This window comes from Rousettus aegyptiacus, unplaced genomic scaffold (genome assembly GCF_014176215.1).
Source record: "Rousettus aegyptiacus isolate mRouAeg1 unplaced genomic scaffold, mRouAeg1.p scaffold_m13_p_2, whole genome shotgun sequence".
NCBI lineage: Eukaryota > Metazoa > Chordata > Mammalia > Chiroptera > Pteropodidae > Rousettus > Rousettus aegyptiacus.
In genome coordinates, this window is record NW_023416295.1 from 27,421,371 (window position 1) to 27,440,517 (window position 19,147).

General features: G+C 40.1%; 1 protein-coding gene and 1 long non-coding RNA gene across 6 annotated transcripts in view; one reads left to right on the forward strand and one right to left on the reverse strand.

Moving 5' to 3' along the window:
* Positions 1-124: 124 nt before the first annotated feature.
* The window catches only part of SPATS2L (spermatogenesis associated serine rich 2 like), a 146,521-nt gene continuing 127,498 nt past the window's right edge, over positions 125-19,147 (reverse strand). For all 5 annotated transcript variants that reach the window (XM_016131050.2, XM_016131047.2, XM_016131049.2 and 2 more), the window contains 5 exons: positions 13,369-13,427; positions 7,896-8,005; positions 5,339-5,441; positions 2,411-2,634; positions 125-1,019 (listed from right to left, as the gene is read on the reverse strand). In XM_016131050.2, coding sequence (XP_015986536.1) covers positions 624-1,019; positions 2,411-2,634; positions 5,339-5,441; positions 7,896-8,005; positions 13,369-13,427 — 892 coding nt within the window. In that variant the 3' untranslated portion in view covers positions 125-623. The remainder of the gene's footprint in view (positions 1,020-2,410; positions 2,635-5,338; positions 5,442-7,895; positions 8,006-13,368; positions 13,428-19,147) is intronic.
* Positions 6,503-18,145, forward strand: LOC118613865. The gene is made up of 3 exons (XR_004955982.1): positions 6,503-7,326; positions 8,579-8,672; positions 16,472-18,145. It is a non-coding gene; the product is annotated as an uncharacterized LOC118613865 (long non-coding RNA).

Consider the following 19,147-nt stretch of genomic DNA (forward strand, 5'->3'; position numbering starts at 1 on the left):
AAAGAAACAGTATTGTACAGAGCTCTCTCTGTGCCACAATCTCTAGTCTCTAAAGTTTCCTTGACAGTACTATACGGTACATTTAATAATAAAGTGGGCATCGATGAAAGAAACAAGCCAGATGTCAAATGCAGCATATTTTAATTTGTTTCAAATAAAGCAATATATGTATATATATATATTTTCAGAAAAACACCAGATGTTAAATTCTACAAAAGCGCATGTGTCTTCAGCAGATCATGTTTGTCTGATCAAAAAGATTTTTTTTTTTCAACATTAACTCTCTAAAGACGATCAACGGACTGACATCACTGCTACAACATAGGTTGCTACTGAGCCTCTGATCTTTAGCCACGTGTTGATTTTCCTAACAGATGAGTAAATACTGCCTGGCTAAACTGCTGCAATGTCTTGATGAGAAAAAGCATCAACAGATCAAGCAAAGCCATGAAAGTGATGAAGCAAGCTAGAGCTGATTATTAGAATTAGTAAAAATGATTAAGAGAGAATGACACAACCATACAGGGTTTGTCTATTCTGATTGACTCTTTTGGCAGCAAATTGGGTCAGCACCTCGGGCAGGGAACCAAAACTTAGTGACAACTGCTTTTTTCTCTCCTCGCTCAGGCCACCAACGTCACGGCTGGGACTGAGAGAACCGCGGCATCTGTGGAAACTTCTATTCTCGTGGGACAGAGGTTACACTGTGAAACCCTAGCGACGTTACCCCGGAAAGGCCGGGCCTCCGCGTTGTCTCCGGCGTGATGCCTTCGTCGAGGCTTTTCCGAATAGGCCGGGGCATCGGGGGTCTTTGTTCCCAAAGAGGCCTCTTGATTTTTGGCGCCGCCTTTGTTTTTGGGACGGAAGCCATTGTGTGGCTGTCTTCTGTGTTCATGGCGGTTGCTGCCCTTCGCCATCGGATCGGCTTCATTGCCACTGCCCTGTGGCTTGGCAGACCCGTTTAGCCTGTTGTTATGATACTGTGGATTAAATCTTCGTCTTTGGCTGGAAGACCCATTCTACCAAAAAAGGAAAAGAAAGATAGGTGTTAGATGCCAATAAACCACAGGTGACATCAGTAGACATCACAGGAAATCAAATCTGTAAGCCACAGGCAAGCTCTTTAACACCCTCAGAAGACGACAAAATGCAAATGAGGTCAAGCCTATCAAACCCTCAGGCTTAAAAGAAGAGTGAACGATCTTGTAAATGGACCTCCAAGAAAATTACTGATGTTGAAAGGGAGGTCACAGAACTATAAGACAGGCAATTCAAGAAGCAGGCCAAATAAAATCCATCAAATATGCTTAAAACATAATAGAATAAAATGTAACACAGGAGTATAGTGGAAATGATTCTCTACTGTAAAAATTTGGGGGACATTCTATATAGACTACATATATGAATTCTCTACATATTGGGAAAAAAGTAAAATCCTATTTGTAGTTTTTCTTCTCTAAAGCAGTTTTTCTGTTGAATTTCAAAACAAATATGGTTCAGAAATATTACAGGGATGAGGTGGATCTGAGCGGGAAGTAGAGGTAACATGTATTTTCACAGAGGGAATTAGTTCTTTTTTCTAAATGTTTTGAGTTCTCAGTTAATGAATTTTAAAAGTCATAATGAAAAATCAGCCACTTTCAATAAAGTGGCAACTAAGAACATAAAGGGATGAGTAGAAAGGAAGCAGTGGGTTTGTCTTTCTATTTCTGTACAAGGGAAAGATTTTTGAGTTGCAAGAGGTCAATGATATTATTGAGGTCAATAATAACCAACATTTATTGAGTACTTACAGTGTGCCAGATAGCCAGTTATCACAATCATTCTTTAAGACAGCTGCTATTATTTGTTTTATTTTATAGGTGAGGAAAATAAATTTAAGGGACTTGTCCAAGGTCTACACTTAGAAAATGGTGGAGTCATTTCCACTTCACATACTGTCTCCTGATAAGGTTCACAGGTAGGTTGTTACATGAGCACAGATCTTTACTGAAAATCAAACTTCTATTATTAAAATATATAATTTTATGAGTTACGAATATCTAAAATCTTAATTTGTGCACTGTGACTGGATGATATAGGTTTAGGGCAGACCCATCCCTAATAATCTAGGGCTCAGGGCAAGAGTACCAAGGCAGGGAAGTAGTCTAAACAGACCTCGAGAGCAGGCTCAGGGCTATTTAAGAATAGAATTCCAGGATCTTGAATACTTGGAGCACTTTCCAGAAGGAAGAGTACAGATTCTAGGTAGTTATATCTCCTTGGTCTTGTTCCGTAGGGAGGGTCATGGCTGGTGTGGGGCCAGGAGGGGTTACTGTGAAGCACAGGGCCCACAAACCCCCGCAGGCAGTGCAAGGGGCCTCCCCTCCCTACACTGCCTCCCCCCTACCCCAACGCCTGAAATGCTTACCTGCTTGTTAGGCGGCATGGCCTGGTGGGAGCTGTCTGCAGCGTTGGGATGGTTGCTCACCATTTTGGGGTTTGCTGCTTTACCCTCAGAGGAGGGCTTGTTGTGATTGGGTGATTTTCGGGTAAAGTTACTCTGTTTTCCAGAGGCTGCTGCATGAGCGTTCAGCAGGGGCAGCAGGGAGCTGCACGGAGTTCTTGAGGAATAGTTGTTCTTTGGATGTGTAACTGCAACCAGAAAGTGCAACGCATTAAGGCCTATGCCATGAACCCGGCTGCCTTGGTAACCCATTCCTGGGGAAACTGGCAGGAGCTTCATGAAAACATTAAGTCTTTTTTCTTTCTTTCTTTCTTTCTTTTTTTCTTTTTTGAAAGATGTTTTTTGAAAGGGCACTTTGGTGATTGGAGACCACCAAATTTCTTCTGGGAGGATCACTGAACTGTGATTGCAGCATAAGTATCCAAGTTGGGAGATGTTTGTAGGAAAAAAGACATATCTGAGCAACTTTTATATTATTCCTTAGGTCAAGAACCACCAAGGGAAATGGAATGATGAAATCCTGAAGGGCCCCCTTAGTCCTGTTCCCATGTGCATGCACTCTGCTGTCTTGTGAGATTCCTAGAACAGTTCAGAACTGCAGAGAGGCAGAAAGACAGGGAGCTACATGGATACTTGGCCCATCAAAACCAGGATGTTTTGAAAGCATGGGACTGAGGTGGTTGAGTGTCAGGAATTTTATTACCTTGAGTTGTGCAAATCCCCTGACCAGAGGGCCTTGCCTGGCAGCCCCAAACATGCCCTAAAGCAGCCTGTTTTATATTCCATTAGAGCTACATTATCTGGCTTTTTATCAAACCCATTTTCTACAGCCCCACTGCAGATCTGCACTAATTCCAATGCTAATGTCAGTGCGGGCTAACCAGACTGGTCTCTGCAGGGCTCAGGCAGGTCTGTTCAGTGTTTATTATCACAGCTCCTGCTGGTTTTGAAAAGGGCGGTTACTGAGGGAATGATTTCTGTGTGATTTTGCTAAATTGAGGCTGGACGGAATCAATTCAAGGATAAAGTCATGACTCCCTCTCACAGGTCACCAGAATTTGACTGCCAGGTTGGAGAGCAAGACCTTTGAATCTTAAAACTGTCACCAATTTTTAAAAGCAATTTTCCCTACTACCTGTGTTCGATCAGACTTAATCCTAGGGTTCTTCCAGAGGATTAGAAGTGATTCATGGGGATCAGAGAACATTAGAAATGGAAAAGAAAGGGATGAATCTCAAGTCCCGTCGTTTTACGGGTGAGTGTGATGGAACACTGGGGGTTGTGCAAACATCCCAGGGGATTTCAGGTTCGTGGGGGTCATTACTCCCTACAGCTCAGAGACCACACTGCGGGCTCAGTAGCCGTGGACTCTCAATGTGCTCTTAACAAAGCTGAGAAGCAAAGGGCCTTTAGACGACTGTTGCGGCCGGCATGGCAGGCTAACATGCAGACACTTGGAATTTGGTAAGGGATGGTTCCTTCCTCTAGATGTCGCTGGAAGCGCTCTGGAGGAAAGCAGGTGAGGCTGCACCACCCACCCCTCAGAGTGGTGACAGAGTCGCTTGGCATCCTGGCCTCGCGCATCATCAGGCTGAGACGGGAACTGGGATGGACAGTTAAATTTCCAACCGTGAATCCAACCAGACTGGTAGCCTTTTAAGAGATAGGGCAAAAGCTGGGGGTGGAGAATAGCTAATGGATAAAGATTTTTTTTTTTTTCATACAGGAGGGAGCATATAGAAAAAAAGAAGATAATTTAAAATATGTGGTGAGAAATATAATTGGCAAAGATAGATAAACAGGGATGTTCATAGCAGTGTTATTTCAATGGTGAAAACTGGAAGCAACCTGAATGTCCACAATCAGAAGACCGGTTACATACATTTTATTTGAATAAATGATGGATTAAATATATTGACGTGGAAAAATGTCAACCATGTATTGTGAATTAAAAGCAAATAACATTACTACATGTGCATAGCATAGTATAGCAAATTATAATACGTAGTATAATTATATATGTAATATATTGTTTACACCCTGTAGACTATATGTGCATAAAAAGTGTGACGATTGCACAAAAGTAATGCTGTGTTCTATTTAATACAGTCCTGTAACTTTTAGATCAAGCCGATATCTTTTATACTCAAAAAAGCAATTTCCACTTTGAAAAAAAAAAAAAAGTGCAGCCAAATCTCAATTTTTCAGCTGACTATGAGGCTGTGGCTATCCCATGTCCTCACTGGTCCTTCTTTCCTCCTTGTGGCTGTCCTTAAAGCCGCTTTAGTGCTCATTCCCGCCCCTGCTGGTGGGTGGGCTACAGTGGGGGAAAAAAGTACCAGCCAATTTTGTTGCACATTAGCCGCTCTAATTAAGGCTTAATAGCGAACGAGACAAAGCTAATGGCTGAAGTGAAGTCTTTCATTATCTGCAGACTTCACTCAGCACAGAACCGAGGGAGAGGCCCAGGGCACCGCTGCGCAGCGCGCACACAACAGCTGGGCCCTTCATGACGGCAGCCAACTGTTCCCAATCTTATCGGGAAGACTCACTCTCAGCGTAACAGGTCTCTGTAGAGCCAGGGTATTTGATATGAGAGAGGCAGCTTATCTGGCAGTGCTTAGGAAAAGTTTGCAAAAGGTGTAAACTAGTTGACCTGTTTTGTTCTGCTTAATAAATCCCATGGCTTTACTGATGGGTAGTGGCATTTGAAAACTCTAAGTTCAAACTGTGACATTTCTAGTGACTTGTGTCATGACCTTAGATCGTTAAATCGTTTCAGACCTCACATTAGCTCCTTGGGGGGCCACACACCTGACATTTCCAACATCAACTCCAAACGGCACCAGGCTTTACTCACACAGAATTATTTAGCAAGTATGCAAAACTCACTTTCTCCGCAGAGCATGATTTGGGCCTTGAGCTGTTCAATGTCACAGGAGAATCGGGCAGCTTTCCCGAGCTCTTCATCATATTTACGCTCGCTGACAAAGTGCTGGAGGAAAGAGAAGTAAGCCAGGAGTTCCACAGTGACAGAAACGACCGAGGCACACTGCAGATGCATTCGCTCTGCCCTTCTGCTACCACGGATGGGGTTAACCAGGGAGGAATCATGCCAGCTCTGCCGCTGTGAGCATCCTCTGAATCAGGCTCGGCTCTGGCCTGCCTGGAGCATGACTGCCTTCTTGTTCTAGAAGTATGTGTGGGTCCTGTCTTTCCCCTGCCCGGGCTTGGATGAAACTGTGATACAGGTAAAATGTGTGTCTGCACTCATCTATTTAGTTTTTTAGCACCCCTCGCCCTCCTTCTAGCATTTCATGTCCTGTTTCATGGTTTTTTGGGTTGCATTTGGGCAGTCTTCCTAATTTGGCCAATGGCTTGCTCAGCCATTACTCCTCACAGGAAAACATGTCATCCTTCCCTAGACATCTGTCTCTATTTTAATAAGGAACCGGGAAGTCCAAACAGCCTTGAGTAACTAGAAAACATTATCTTGAATGGTAGGAGTCCAAGTGCTGTTAAAGGAAGAGGGAAGATTACTTTTCAATTCATTTAACATTAAGATCTGTGTGTAGACAGAGTGAGGAATACAGAGATAACTGTGATTCAGTCCCTCCTTGAGTTTACCAGAGAGTTGACCACATGGCAAGGGAAATAGATACCACTACATATAATATAGGGTAGAATGTGGTAGGTGCTTTAGAAATATAAAAGAGGACGTAATTATTTCCTATTGAGGAGAATGAGAAGTTATATAAGAGGAAACATTTGAGCTGGAACATTAAAAAAGTTGTTGAACTCTTACCAGACATGGGCCAAATTCTTAACAGATAATCTCATTTCATCTGATCACAGCATGATGAAGTCAGTACTATTATTACCTTTATTTTACAGAGAGGGGACAGAGGGTCTAAGAACATAATTTATCCAAGGTTGCAGGATCTGGACTATTTTACCCCAAACTCTGTGCTATTAACTATTTTATGCTGAGTGGGATTTTGATAGGCAGAAATGAAACTTCGAAGATTTCAACAGACCAGGAAGATGTAAACTTCATATTCCTCACTTGATATTTTAAGAAGGGGGAGGCAGAAGTTGGAATATATATACTGCAGTCCAGTTGTGAATTCATTCTGAGGGAAGGGGTAGGTCATATGGGAAAATCAGATCTGCTCTGAGGTTATGACTTTGGTTTTAGGGTGGACGACCAGGCTGGAAGGAGACAGTAGAGGCAAAAAGGCCAATTAGGAGGCCATGGCAATTGATTAGGTGACAGGCAACACAGACTGGAAGAGAAGGCAAGAGAGAAAAGACTTCTAGAGCTTGTAGGACACTCAGGGAGTTGCTTATTTAACCTAACCAAAGTGTAGGGGACTGAAAAGTTACTTGCCAGTTTCTATCATACCCAACCAGCTTATGTTCAGATGAGCAGATAATCCTACTTAGAAAGCCTGCAATGTGTCTTCAAAGTACTCTAGTTCCCAAGAAGTGGGTCAGAAGCTAGAGTGTGTATATATGAGTGCATATCCTAAATTGTAAATTCCTATTTTGCTTTAGATACTTGTGTTTGCCATTCTGGTAACCCTTTCTCCTTATGATAACTGTACCCCGATGCAGTTTCAAAGATCCACAGTCTTGGTGGGTCTGTCAATCAAGACCGGTCTCGGCTAAATGGTGGATGTGACCCAAGTGGAGGCCAGTCAGAATCTCTCTTTGGGATTTGAATCAAGTGGGGCGGCACAAAGGCTGATGATATCTGGAGGTCACTCACTCTGCTGGTGCTCTGATGAGTGTCTGGTAATTACTGCTGCCTACATGACCTGGTGACTGCCCAGGTTTCTGCCTCATCGTCCAGAGTCTGCAGATCACACTCTGCTTTGGTGAGCTACACTCAATAGTCTTTCAAATTTCCCTTGTTCTTGAGGTTAGCCGGGGTCAATTTCTGTTGCTTGCAACCAAAGAAATCTAATAAATACATACTTGTGGGTGGTACTCTTAATAAAAGGACAACAAAGCTAGACCAGGATGATATAGGAGAAAAAGTCTCCACGTGTTGTACATTCTTTAGAATCCTTACTGTTATACTAAGTTCATATTTAGTGTATGTTTATGTGTGTGTTTATATACATAAACATACATTACACATGGTGAAAATAATATCCCCCATCCCAGTTATAATTCATGGTTGAATACATTTTATGTAGGTCAGTCTCTACTGACTAAGAAAATAACTTGTATCTCTCCTCTGAATTAATATATCCCTTCAAAGCATAGTATGCTTGAATATGGTGATTAGATGGTTCTTCATCCTTCCGTTCTCCATTTCAACCTTGTGAAAGAGAGCTGGGTGTATGGTATTAGATCCTCAGTGAGCAGCATTCTACAGGTGCAACACAATCACAATGGGAATCAGGTGTCTGGGTTCAGGCTGTGATATTTTAGAACTGACCTTAATTTCTGCCCTGAGTTCGGCCAGTTGCATCTCTGCCATCTGACTGGCTAGATCAGTGAGTCTCTTTAGTTCTTCTGCTTTCTTCTGACGAGCAGTCAGGATTTCCACTGCCAAATAAGAAGGAATAATACATTAGGGCCAGAGATTGAAACATATTAAATGACCTAATTTCTTGGAACCAGTTCTCCCCCCACAGACTAATTGCTTAATTGAACCGAGACTATGTTTTCTGAGTTGGTCACTGAGGTGGGTTTGCTATTGGTGCTCATTACCAACCATCCATTTTTGCATGTCCTTACCCAACCAACCCTCAAACTGAACATGATCCTTCTGATTCATTGTATACCCACAATCTTCTTCATTTTCCTCACTGGCATCTGATCTCATTTACTTAATTTGGACTTTTAAGTTTGCGCATCATTCATAATGGCTATCTCCAAAAAACGAGACAGTAATTAAAATCCTATCTGCATGCTATCGCAAAGGCAGGCAGTCCAGTAAGCAAAACCCATTCTTCTACATGCTTACTATTCAATTCTAACAGCACCAGAATTTTAAACTTTCAAACTTTAACACACACTCATTTAGGGCATAGCTGTGTTACTGAAATATGACATAAAGGTTTTACTTTATTAGCTTTTTGTGAGCTAAAAAATGCGTCTTCTCTTGATTCTGTGCAGATATGTTTCCATTTTGCAATGAGAGAGAAGTTCCAGACCAGAGTATCCATTGTCCTGTCTTTGTTATAAGTGTTCCCAATGGAAAACTTCAAGGGTGAGTCAAAGCCTCTTTGAATTGTACTCGTGTGCACCTTTAGCATCTGCACATGCAGAGAAGCCACCGGGAGGTCTCTGGCACCGCATTTCACACGTCTGTCAGATGAACTAAAGGTTTAAGTAGATGTAGTAGCTCACAAGTTAATTTGTGTGTGTGTGTGTTTCCCCAAAGACCATGGAGTTCAAAAACAATGAATATAAAGCCATCAGGTGAGATTTAAATATGGAGTCTGATCTTTCAATAGACAGACTTGTAGCTTGCTAATTCAAGCCATATATATAAAATGCCTTCATTTCCTTTGGACAAGTATTTTGAGTTATAAGAGAAGTTCATCTAATTAAGATGATGTGCACTTTGAATTCACATGCCAATCCAGCTGAACAAAGGCCAACTGCTTCATTAGACCTGATTCACAGTATACATGCAGAGCCAGTGTGATTTCTCATTGTTAGAGTTTTTAGTTTATGAATGTCAAAAACGGCTACCTTAAAAACCTCAAAGGAAGTTCAGAAGCAATCAAAAGTTACGAGTTCCTGCAATCCATAAACCATTCTTCAGACAGACTGAAAAATATTACCTTTTATGCTGACATCAATGTTGAGATGTCAATAAAATAAGTAATGCATAACTCATAAAGCCTTATCGTCTGCCAAACTACTCTAATCATGCTTTGATTATTTATCGGGACTCCCCATGCTTCCAGCTCTCAATACCATGTAGCTGAGCATAGGCTGATCTGTGCCTGGCAGTCTTTCGGAGTAAAGAAGAGCTAGTGAAAAACTTGTCCCAATGATGGAAGTGAAAGAAATTTTCATCTGAACATAGACGATGTATTAATGAATGATGTCCAAGGTTATACATTCAGACCAGAGGTCACAAAAAAGTGGTCCACTATCACTTTTGGCTACACAGTACATATATATGTTTTGTTTGGTTCACACATTACAGGTTAATTTTTCAAATAAACTACCTACATTTGAAAATTAGGAGGTTCCATTTGAAAGCTGAATTTTTGACTTTTCTTAAAATATTGGAATTTCTGGCCATAGTTGACCAGCATTCCCGTGTGCCAACAACTGGCCAGGGTCAAGGACTTGCTGCCCTTTTTAGATGGAGCATGGCGCTCAGTGTGCCTCAGTCTCTACCTTCCCTGCTTGGCTAATTAATGTTACCTGCCTGGCCCCTGTAGGCACCTTCAGTCTTAGCAGAGGTTGCACCTGTAGTTACTTGTGTCCACAACTCCAAGGGTCTGGTACACAGTGGGTGCCCAATATGTTTGCTGAACGAATGATTGACTGAATGAATCGACCCATTACTTAAAAGGAATATGCAGAGAAGGACAGAAATTCCTTTTCTATAGGGGCCACTTAAGAATGTCTAGGACTCATGATTGATTATTTATTTGTATGCCATTATAATTCCACCCATGGATAGGACTCATGTCTGGAGGATGAGAAAATGATTCTTGAGTAAGAAAATGAAACGAAGTACTTCTTGCAAAGATGAAAAAAAAAATTCTGAAGGCCCAGACTTGACAAATAGCTAAGTAAAGGGGTCAGCAGACCCGAAGTGACGACGCAATTAAACAGATCAGACTTTTTTTAATGGATCATTTGTGGGACTAGAGACAATTAGGGGCAATTGTTCTTTTTGATTGAGTAGAACTTGAACATTCATACCAAACAAAAGATTTTTTAGAAATAGATATAAGTGGACCCTAAAATAGGAATGCAGGTGCAAGATCACCAATAAATTCTGAGTTTACATCCATGCAAATGTGCATGGAAATGAATACTTTGCATCAGCAAGTGTTGGATGAGTTTTACATATAGTCTCATTAACATTTCAAAGACTTTCATTATAAAAAAGTCTTAAAACTTGAGATCTAAAGCCAATATTCTTTGGGGGAGGAGCAACATTTTCACCTCAAAAATATCAATCACAGAAATAAAAGCAAAAACAAAACCGGATTAGATCCTAAGATTTGCTGATTCTAAAATTTAAAGTAGAATAACAAGTATGTTTTGAAAACACCATCCTTCCTTAAATCTGTAGAGGGAGACAGTTCGATACAGCTTTAGATTTTCACTGCATTCAGGATTTGATTAGTATTATTTAGGTACTGTTATAAACAGTATCTGGTATTCTTAAATCCATTTTCTCAACTTCAAGTTTTTGGAACACACTGGAAGCTTGCTCTTATTGCTTGAACTGTGGAAGCTTTTAGGGCTTCTCAAATAATACTCCTTAGCAGAGGGTGTACTTGAAATCCTGGTGGAGGCAGAAGCTGGGGCAGAAGTAGCTCTTCAAGCACAAAGATTCTTTGAAATCCTTTTTATTCCTTAAAAATTCTTGTGATTTTGCATTTTACTTTTGTAATATATCTGTGTTCCTATTAATGTATTGTGTTCTTCTCAGATCTCTTGTCAACTTGATATGCCAAGATCATGCCTATGTAGCCTGCAATTCCCTGAGTACACAGGTAAAGTGAGAGTACAGCACTTCAAGAAGCTTAGTTTCTACATGTGTAAAATGCAATAATCATACATATCTTTAGGGTTATTGTGAAACTAATTATTTGAAGCGTTTAATACATTTAAAAATGCTAACTATTAATATTATTAGTAAATAATAGTTAATATTAATAATTAGTTAATATTATTAACATATTCATCTAGAGTATACTTCCTCTTTTTGTAATTACATTAGTGTTCCCTAATATTGGATCCCATGGCCTATAGATTATGAATTAATTACAATAATTTGTTTAACAAATATTATGAAGTGTCTACAGTCTTCTCAGTATTGTGTTAGGTGCCATAAGGGATATAGGAGCTTATGTTATGATTGAGGGAATATGGTTTATATCATGTGCAGGAAATGGAAAATACTCATGAGACTATAAATAAGCTCAAGATGGTAGTTGTAAAGACAGTTCAGTACTTTGTGGGGAGAAATTCAATGGTTCCTTCTGTCTGCGGAGAAGACATATAGTTGACACAGGCATGTTACTGAGAGGTGCTGCATAACCCCTCTGACCTCTATTTTCTGACTGTCGTCTGAGGGGGTTGCACTAACCTCTTTACTAATTACGGCTTTTCCCTTTTTGCACTTACTGTATCATGCACTGTGCTAAAGGTTTGACGTGTATTTTCTCATTTTATCTTTACAATAACTATTGGATACAGCCACAATCTTTTTCCCTCTTTTCTGATATGCAACCACAGACATTGAGGAGTTAACAAAATAGTTCAAGGTCAAACAGCCAGTAAATGGGTAGAATTTGAATCCAAATTCAGTCTGCCTGCCTCCAATGCAAGCGAACTGGCTTCCCAGGAAATCTGGGCAATTCTACAGCCAGGAGTTGCAGCATCAATTACTGAAGTCAGACGAACCTTGATTTCAGGCTAGCTGTTTCAGCCGGCCTGAAATCTCCAGCGCAGGTTCCACTGGAGATTTCTTTTTTCTGTTTATCCCAGTCACTAACAGTGCTCAGCACATAAGGAACAAGCAATAAATGTTTCTTTGATTGAATTAGTTGTAAAAAAACCAGAGATGCTCTCCAGAGATGCTCCAAATTCCACAGGTCTTGGCACCTGATATTGTCCCAAGAAGAAAGAATGAGCACGTGAAATCTGAAGTCTTATGTTAATCTCTTAAAAAGTGATGTGCTAGTAATGTTTCTAGAGAAACGTTTGTGTCTCTGCTGGCTCTTAGTTTTTTTATCAATAGGACATGAAACTAAAAAAAAAAAAGCTTCACCTGAGAAACAGGAAAAATTCTGTCATGTGGAAGTCTGTTTTCACTAATGAAACCAATAAATTTCCTAAGGATAAAACAGTTTCACAATCAAAGGGATTGTGTAACTACCTAACTATTTCACAGCTTAACCTCTGGATCACATTTATTTTATTTAATAAAACCTGCTCTATTTTAGATTCTAAAATTTTGTTTCAAATTAGTTAGAAAAATTGTGTAATGAAAATAATAGCTATTTTCCATAAAGGAACTACTAAATTATGGCTAACAGCTCGGCGAAGAAAACATAAAAGGAGTAAAGAATCTGGTCTGAGCATTCATTCTGGTGAAAAGAAAGACAGTGCAGTCAAAGGTAAAAGAATGCAGTTGAACTGCTTGGAAAAAAAAAAAAAAGATCAGACATATTAAATTCATAAATGTTTTTCAAAATGTTAAGAGAAATTTGAGTACATTTCAAATGGGACTAATTTTTTAAGGGAATTTATTGGGTCGAATTGGAGTTAGCTGAACCTAAAAAGACCAAGTGAAAAGGAATGTATGAGTAGTATAACAAGATTTGGGAGCTGTGAAGGCTTAAAAGTTATGTTTCAAATTTAATACTAAATATAACATCATTTTAAACCCCACTAACTGTAAGCAGTTCTTAATGTGCACAAAAGTCCCTCTGGACTTCAAATAACTCAACTGGTACCTATTATTTGCTGAGCGTCTCTTTTGCCCTGTGCTCAGTTGGTGCTGATATTATATCCTTCTGCCACATGAGGTAACTGAGGTTTCCAGAGGGGAAGTAACTTGCCTAAGGTTACAGACCTCATGAGCCAGGATTTCAGTGTAAATTTTAGGACCCCACTCAGAATCCATATCACTGTCCGTCTGACCTACAGATTGCTTTTGATTGGGAGGCTCCAAATCAAACAACCAGCTGTCTACTTACTGGCTTCTTCTTTAACTTTGTCCACTTCTGCCATTAACGAAACTTCTTTGTCAATGATGCTGGGGGGAAACAAAACAAAACAAAACAAAAGCAAAGAATGCTTAATCAAAGACAAATTTTTAATAAGCACTGGAAGTACAAGAAAGATTATTTTCATTAAACAAAATATGAAATTACCATAAATATTTCTGGGCTACAACGCCAGCAGCACACTCTGCTTTTCCAAAACTGAGGCAACGTGGAAGGGATGCTCCCAAGCATTACATAGTGACATCTGCTGATTAAATCATTGTCAGCCAATCTAAAAAAAAGTCTTTTCAGACTTTCAGAATTGCACCGCTTTGAATTTAAATTTGGGATTATTTTTGCCCTCTGAATTTCAAAGTTCCAAAACAATGTAATAAATATTTGAAAAGCTGGCACTAGGTTATAAGGCCTGTAGTTCTCAAAAGTCTCTATGCTTCACTCGCCCACAGTCTGAGCTGGAGAGAGGAAAGAGGGCTTAAGTTTGACGCAGATGGTTCTGGGACCAACTTTGAGAAGTAAAGTTTGAGTCAATCCGTCCACATGCTCTATCTTATGAGCCTACAGCTTCTTGTTCTCCCAAATAAACATTTGAAGCATCTTCTAATTAACTTTTTCCATTATATTTATGTTTTGGTTAGTTTTCTGAAAAGGTATTACCTGCATAAAGTAATTATCTGTCTGAAAGTTCATTTCACTCCCATCCTGACTCTGAGGTCTCCTCCCAGAAACAACACATTATCAGAAATCCCTAATATACCCTTTCACAGATTTTAATGTCTATATCAGCATAGATGTCAGATTTCTTTTTTTTTAACTTTTGCTTCGACCATAAATATTTCAATATATATCTAAAATATGAGGACTTTGGGGGACTATAACCATAGTTTTTACTTTAATACCTAAAATCTTATAAATAATTTAATGTTAACAGATATCTACTCAATATTCCAATTTCCCCCATTGTCTGATGCATTTTTTAAAAAAGTTTGTTTAAACCAGGCCTAAAGAAGGCCTGTTTGCTGCAATTGGTTGATTGTCTCTTAAATTTGTTTTAATCTATTGATTTCCTCCCATCCCTCTTTTGCAATCACTTGTTGAAGAAACCAGGTCTGCGTTTTGCTGACTGCATCTCCATGGTATTCTATAACTCATTCTTTTTACTTCCTATAAATTCGTTATGATATAAAAATTTGATTAGATTCAGATCTGTTTTTTATTTCGAGAGGAATACATATACTATATACTTCTATCAGCAGTCACACAATGATACAACACACTTATAAATATTCTTCCTGTAAAGAAATCAAATCGGAATGTTTTTGAATTTCTACATCTCATAACAAATTTATAGGAAATACAAAGGACATCTCTATTTTTGATATTAGCAGCCACTGATGATCATCTCCTAGATTAATAGGGTTTAAAATATGGGTATATTCAAATTCTACCACTCCTTCATTTATTTACTGGACATCTTCCATGAGGAGAAACCTCTCCTTATAAACTATCTGGGTTATCAGGCAGTACAGTTTGTATACATAAGGCAGGATAAGTGCTTGGTTCGCTCCTTTGACTTATCAGGTTTCAAAATGATAGCTGGTTCTTTAGTATCCTCTCAAAGTAACCAATGGGATTTTTTCACTTGTTCGTACAGTTCAATTATGAACTCATATTTAATGCACTTAAATACACTGCAGTTATTATCCTTATTACTACTCAGATTGTTCCATCAGATGTGCTAATTTTTTCCTCCATCAGATGCACTGTTAAAATTTAAAGTGTGCTGAAAATTCATTTCTTAACAGGAACTATTTTATAATATTTGTCAAGGTAAGAATTGGTTCCTGGGATATATCAATAGGAGTTGTGGGACTCCTAAACCAAATGATGTAACCTGAACACTTGAAGTGTAAGGATTGTGTGTTGAGGAGCTTAGCTCTTTCCAACCAGGAAATCCTAATGGAAAGAACTGATGTGTACAGTGAAAGTCAAATTTTCCAGAACTGGGCTCTAAGCCAAATCCGTCAAGCTTACACATCAGTTATCCCTATGACACATGTGGCTTAAGGTCACTGGATATGATCATTTCGGTGTAACCAGCATATTAGGTTACCTGTAGCTTATTTATTGACATTATATAGGTATGATGTCAACATGTTTTAATATAGGAAACACATGATACAGAAAAGTGTGTGGTGAGAAGGAAGTCTTTATCCCATCTCAGTCCCAACCTAGCTTACTTTCTCTCCCTGAAGTTATTCACTGTTAGAGTCTTGCATTTCTAGCCAGAGAACATCTATTCATAAACCAGCATATATTTGTTAATTATATAAAATTTGGGTTGGGTCAATAGGCTTGTGTTCCTGTGATTATAAGGTATATTCAGTTTTGTCAAATTCACAAATGCAGCCACAATAGAGGCAAAGTGATTTTTGTTTTTGTTTTTAACAACCCTCTGGGAGAGGGCAGTTCCATGCTAGTTTAGGAAAACAAGGCTAATGGATAAGCTGTTGAGGATATAAGGTTAGAACCTAGAGATATGGGGTCAGGAGCCCAAATTACAATAGTATGGTTAAGCTACACTGCCTGAAAAAACGTTTCAAATTTTTATCCCCTATAGAAAGTGGGGGAGAGGAGAGGCGTCAACAAGGAGGCTGGGAGCGGTGTTGGGTGAACATCTGGGAGAAATCATCCCCAGTGGGGCAGAGGGTGGGCAAAAGCACTGCCCGGAGTCAGAAGGTCTCATATGCTAATGTAAGGTGTACACTGCTGGTGTGAATGGTGTGAATGTATGCGGGTGCACACACACACACTGAGGAAGTGGTGAGGTCTTTCATCAGTGAAAGGCTGAACAGATGGGAGGAGGCAATGGCCTAAAGGTAGAGCACGAGTGAGAGACTGGTAAGTCCTACTCCACCCCCAGAACAGGCACGGATCTGAAAGCGTGCTTTCAACTCCCACAGGACATGGAACAGGGGTCCAGGACAACTTCTTAAGCGGCTGGGAGACTCCAGCTACTTAGGGGTTCCAGGTCACGAGAGATTTCAGGCTAAGTTGTGCTCTATCCTCTTCCCAGTGGTGTGAAACAGGGCTCCACAGAGTTGGAACAGCTGTCCAGGCATATGCCACAGAGAGAACGAGAAATAGGGGGAAACTGACAAAACATTCATGCATCAGAAGAGAGAAGAAAATGATAATGGCAAGAAGAAGAAATTTGGGTTCCTCCGCCCTTAGCCAACTAGAAGTCTTCTAATTAAAGTCTCCAAGTTTTGAGCATGCAAAGTACACAACTGAAAGAAATACGTGCACGTGATATAAGATTGGGTGACTTGAGACTTCCGGGGTGTGTGTCTGCGGGGAGGGGAGCTGACTGCAGTGAGAGCGCCAGCACAGCCTCACGCAGTCCCTCCACCCTCTCAGTCCCCAAACAAGGCCACGGACCTGGAGGCTGGGAACCCTGCAGCCGACGTGTGTGTTGGATGGGGAGAACGGTACAGGACGAGGCCTTCGTTAATTTCTTTGCCAGCTACAAGATCATGGTAAGTTTTTGTCGATTAAATTTGTTAACACAGTTATGTGTCCAGAGAGTTTATAAGATGGACAGCTGGGGGTCTAATGCATATTCCCAGGTCTCACTCATATTACATGAAGCTCAATATTCATACAATGGGTAGTTCAGATCTTTTGGGCTAGCAACGGGGGGAATGAATGTTATACACAAAAAGTTGTTAATCTGATTAATGCCTACTTGAGGATGTGAAAAAGACGGTGGAGTTGGCATCAAACCATACTTCTATTCTTCTGGGTATTTCAACAAAACATTGTCTTCAAGTGTCTTAGTAACGCAAACATTGCTATGTGTGACTGCTTTCAAAACTCATGTGCATAAAGGTAAGCCAAAGAATCTCTGCTGAGTTAGGACCAGAATCAGGTGCCAGCCTGAGACAGCTCCCCATGAACCTCCCTCAAGAGTCTGAAAAAAGGTGCACTCGAGGATTTCCTTGGCTTTTTCTTTCAAGGCGGCAGGCATGTGGAAGGGAAGAATAGCTGTGGGAAGTGGATGCAGAGGATAAGGTAGTAAAGGCCAGCCTGTCCTCTGGCAGGCCGTCAGACAGCGAGGAGCCAGCATCACATCAAGCTAAGCACCAGACCAAAAGAAGGGTCCAAGAGAAAACACTGTGTCTAAAACCTTCCAAATGTCCACAAGGCTTGGTGTTATATCTCGCTTCATGAGGAAATTTCATCCGTGCCATTTACAAGTCCTACTAAATCTTCTTAGAGGTGCTAGGACTGAGAAATACACTAAAGTACTGCCTGATGAAAAACAACACTGCAGGCTGGATAACGACAGAGGGTGCTGGGCAAAGCCTGCCACAGTGTTACCGGACGTGGAGGGCGGGAGGATGGGCCCTTGAGAGGAGTGACCTCAGAGAGCTGATGGTCACAGAAAAATCAGTGTCATGGACCACATTCCCACAGGGCAAGCAGAAAGGTCACAGGCTTGCTTTTGAGGTAAACCTATGTGGCCAGGTATGCAGCCTAAATTGCCTCAAAACAAGAACAGATCATGGCTGATACATTATGCAGATCCCCAGCGCCTTCCTGCATGATCTTGTTAAAGTTGCACAACAGCCCAGAGGGCTCGAGCTCTGCTCTCTCCTCACCACAGGGCCTTGGCACATGCCCTTCTCTCTGCTGGAAGACAGCTCTCCTCCCCACCCTGCCTTTCTTCATCTCGTTAACTTTGAGAATTCCTTTAGGTCTCTTAATCATCACTTCTTCAAGGAAGCTCTGAGTTTTTAAAAACTTTTGTTCAACTTTATCTTAGAAACTTCTGATCAACTCATGATCTTTTGGGTTGCTTGATGAAAATTGTTTGATAGCGATGAATGAAAGGGAAAAAAACACATTCATTTTTCTATGGCATACCAATAATGAAATTTCTTAATTGGTATATTGTAATGCTGGCACATAAATCATGTTTATGCAAAAAAATTTTATATAATTTTTATATAATTTATATAATTTTTATATAATTTATATAATTTTTGTCACTGATGGAATCTAATCATTTGAGATATAAACTTATGAATAAAAGTACGATGATATTCACCGAACTGCACAGGATTTGGCTCAGAATCAAAAATGGGTAGTTGATGATTCTGTTTGCAAATGGAAGTGGTGATAAATTGTTGAAATTTGTACTTTCCCCCACTAATCATGTGCAATTCTAGTTTTTGAACGTTTTTGGTTTTTAACAGCGATCCCTCTGTACTGGACAGAAATACAGAACTCCTTCATTAGGTTTTCACTGACTACTAAAAGTCCTCTCAATGGCTGGGTAAAGTTCTCCGGAAGGCACCAGACTTGAGATACACCAAACACATCTTCCCTCAACTGAGCTCACACAAAACCCATGCTGACCTCACATGTTTCAGATGTGTCCTTTATCCCTCCAAAAACACATCTCATTTTGTCTAAACTGCCTGGACAGTAAAATTTTATTCCGTTGCCATAAAAAAGCTTTTATTATCAAAGCAATAAGGTGTAAGGAGGAGATTACCATGGCAAAGGCTTTACCATTTATTATACAGTTAATCACAGAAATAAAGTGTCATTTTATAAAAATGTTTCCACTGTCTTAATTCCTTTCTCTAGAGGACTAACAATAATAACAAAAAGAATCAGAAAGGTACTTCAGCAGGAACGGATTTACCATTTTCTGCTCCGTGAAAGACTCTTCTTTAAATTT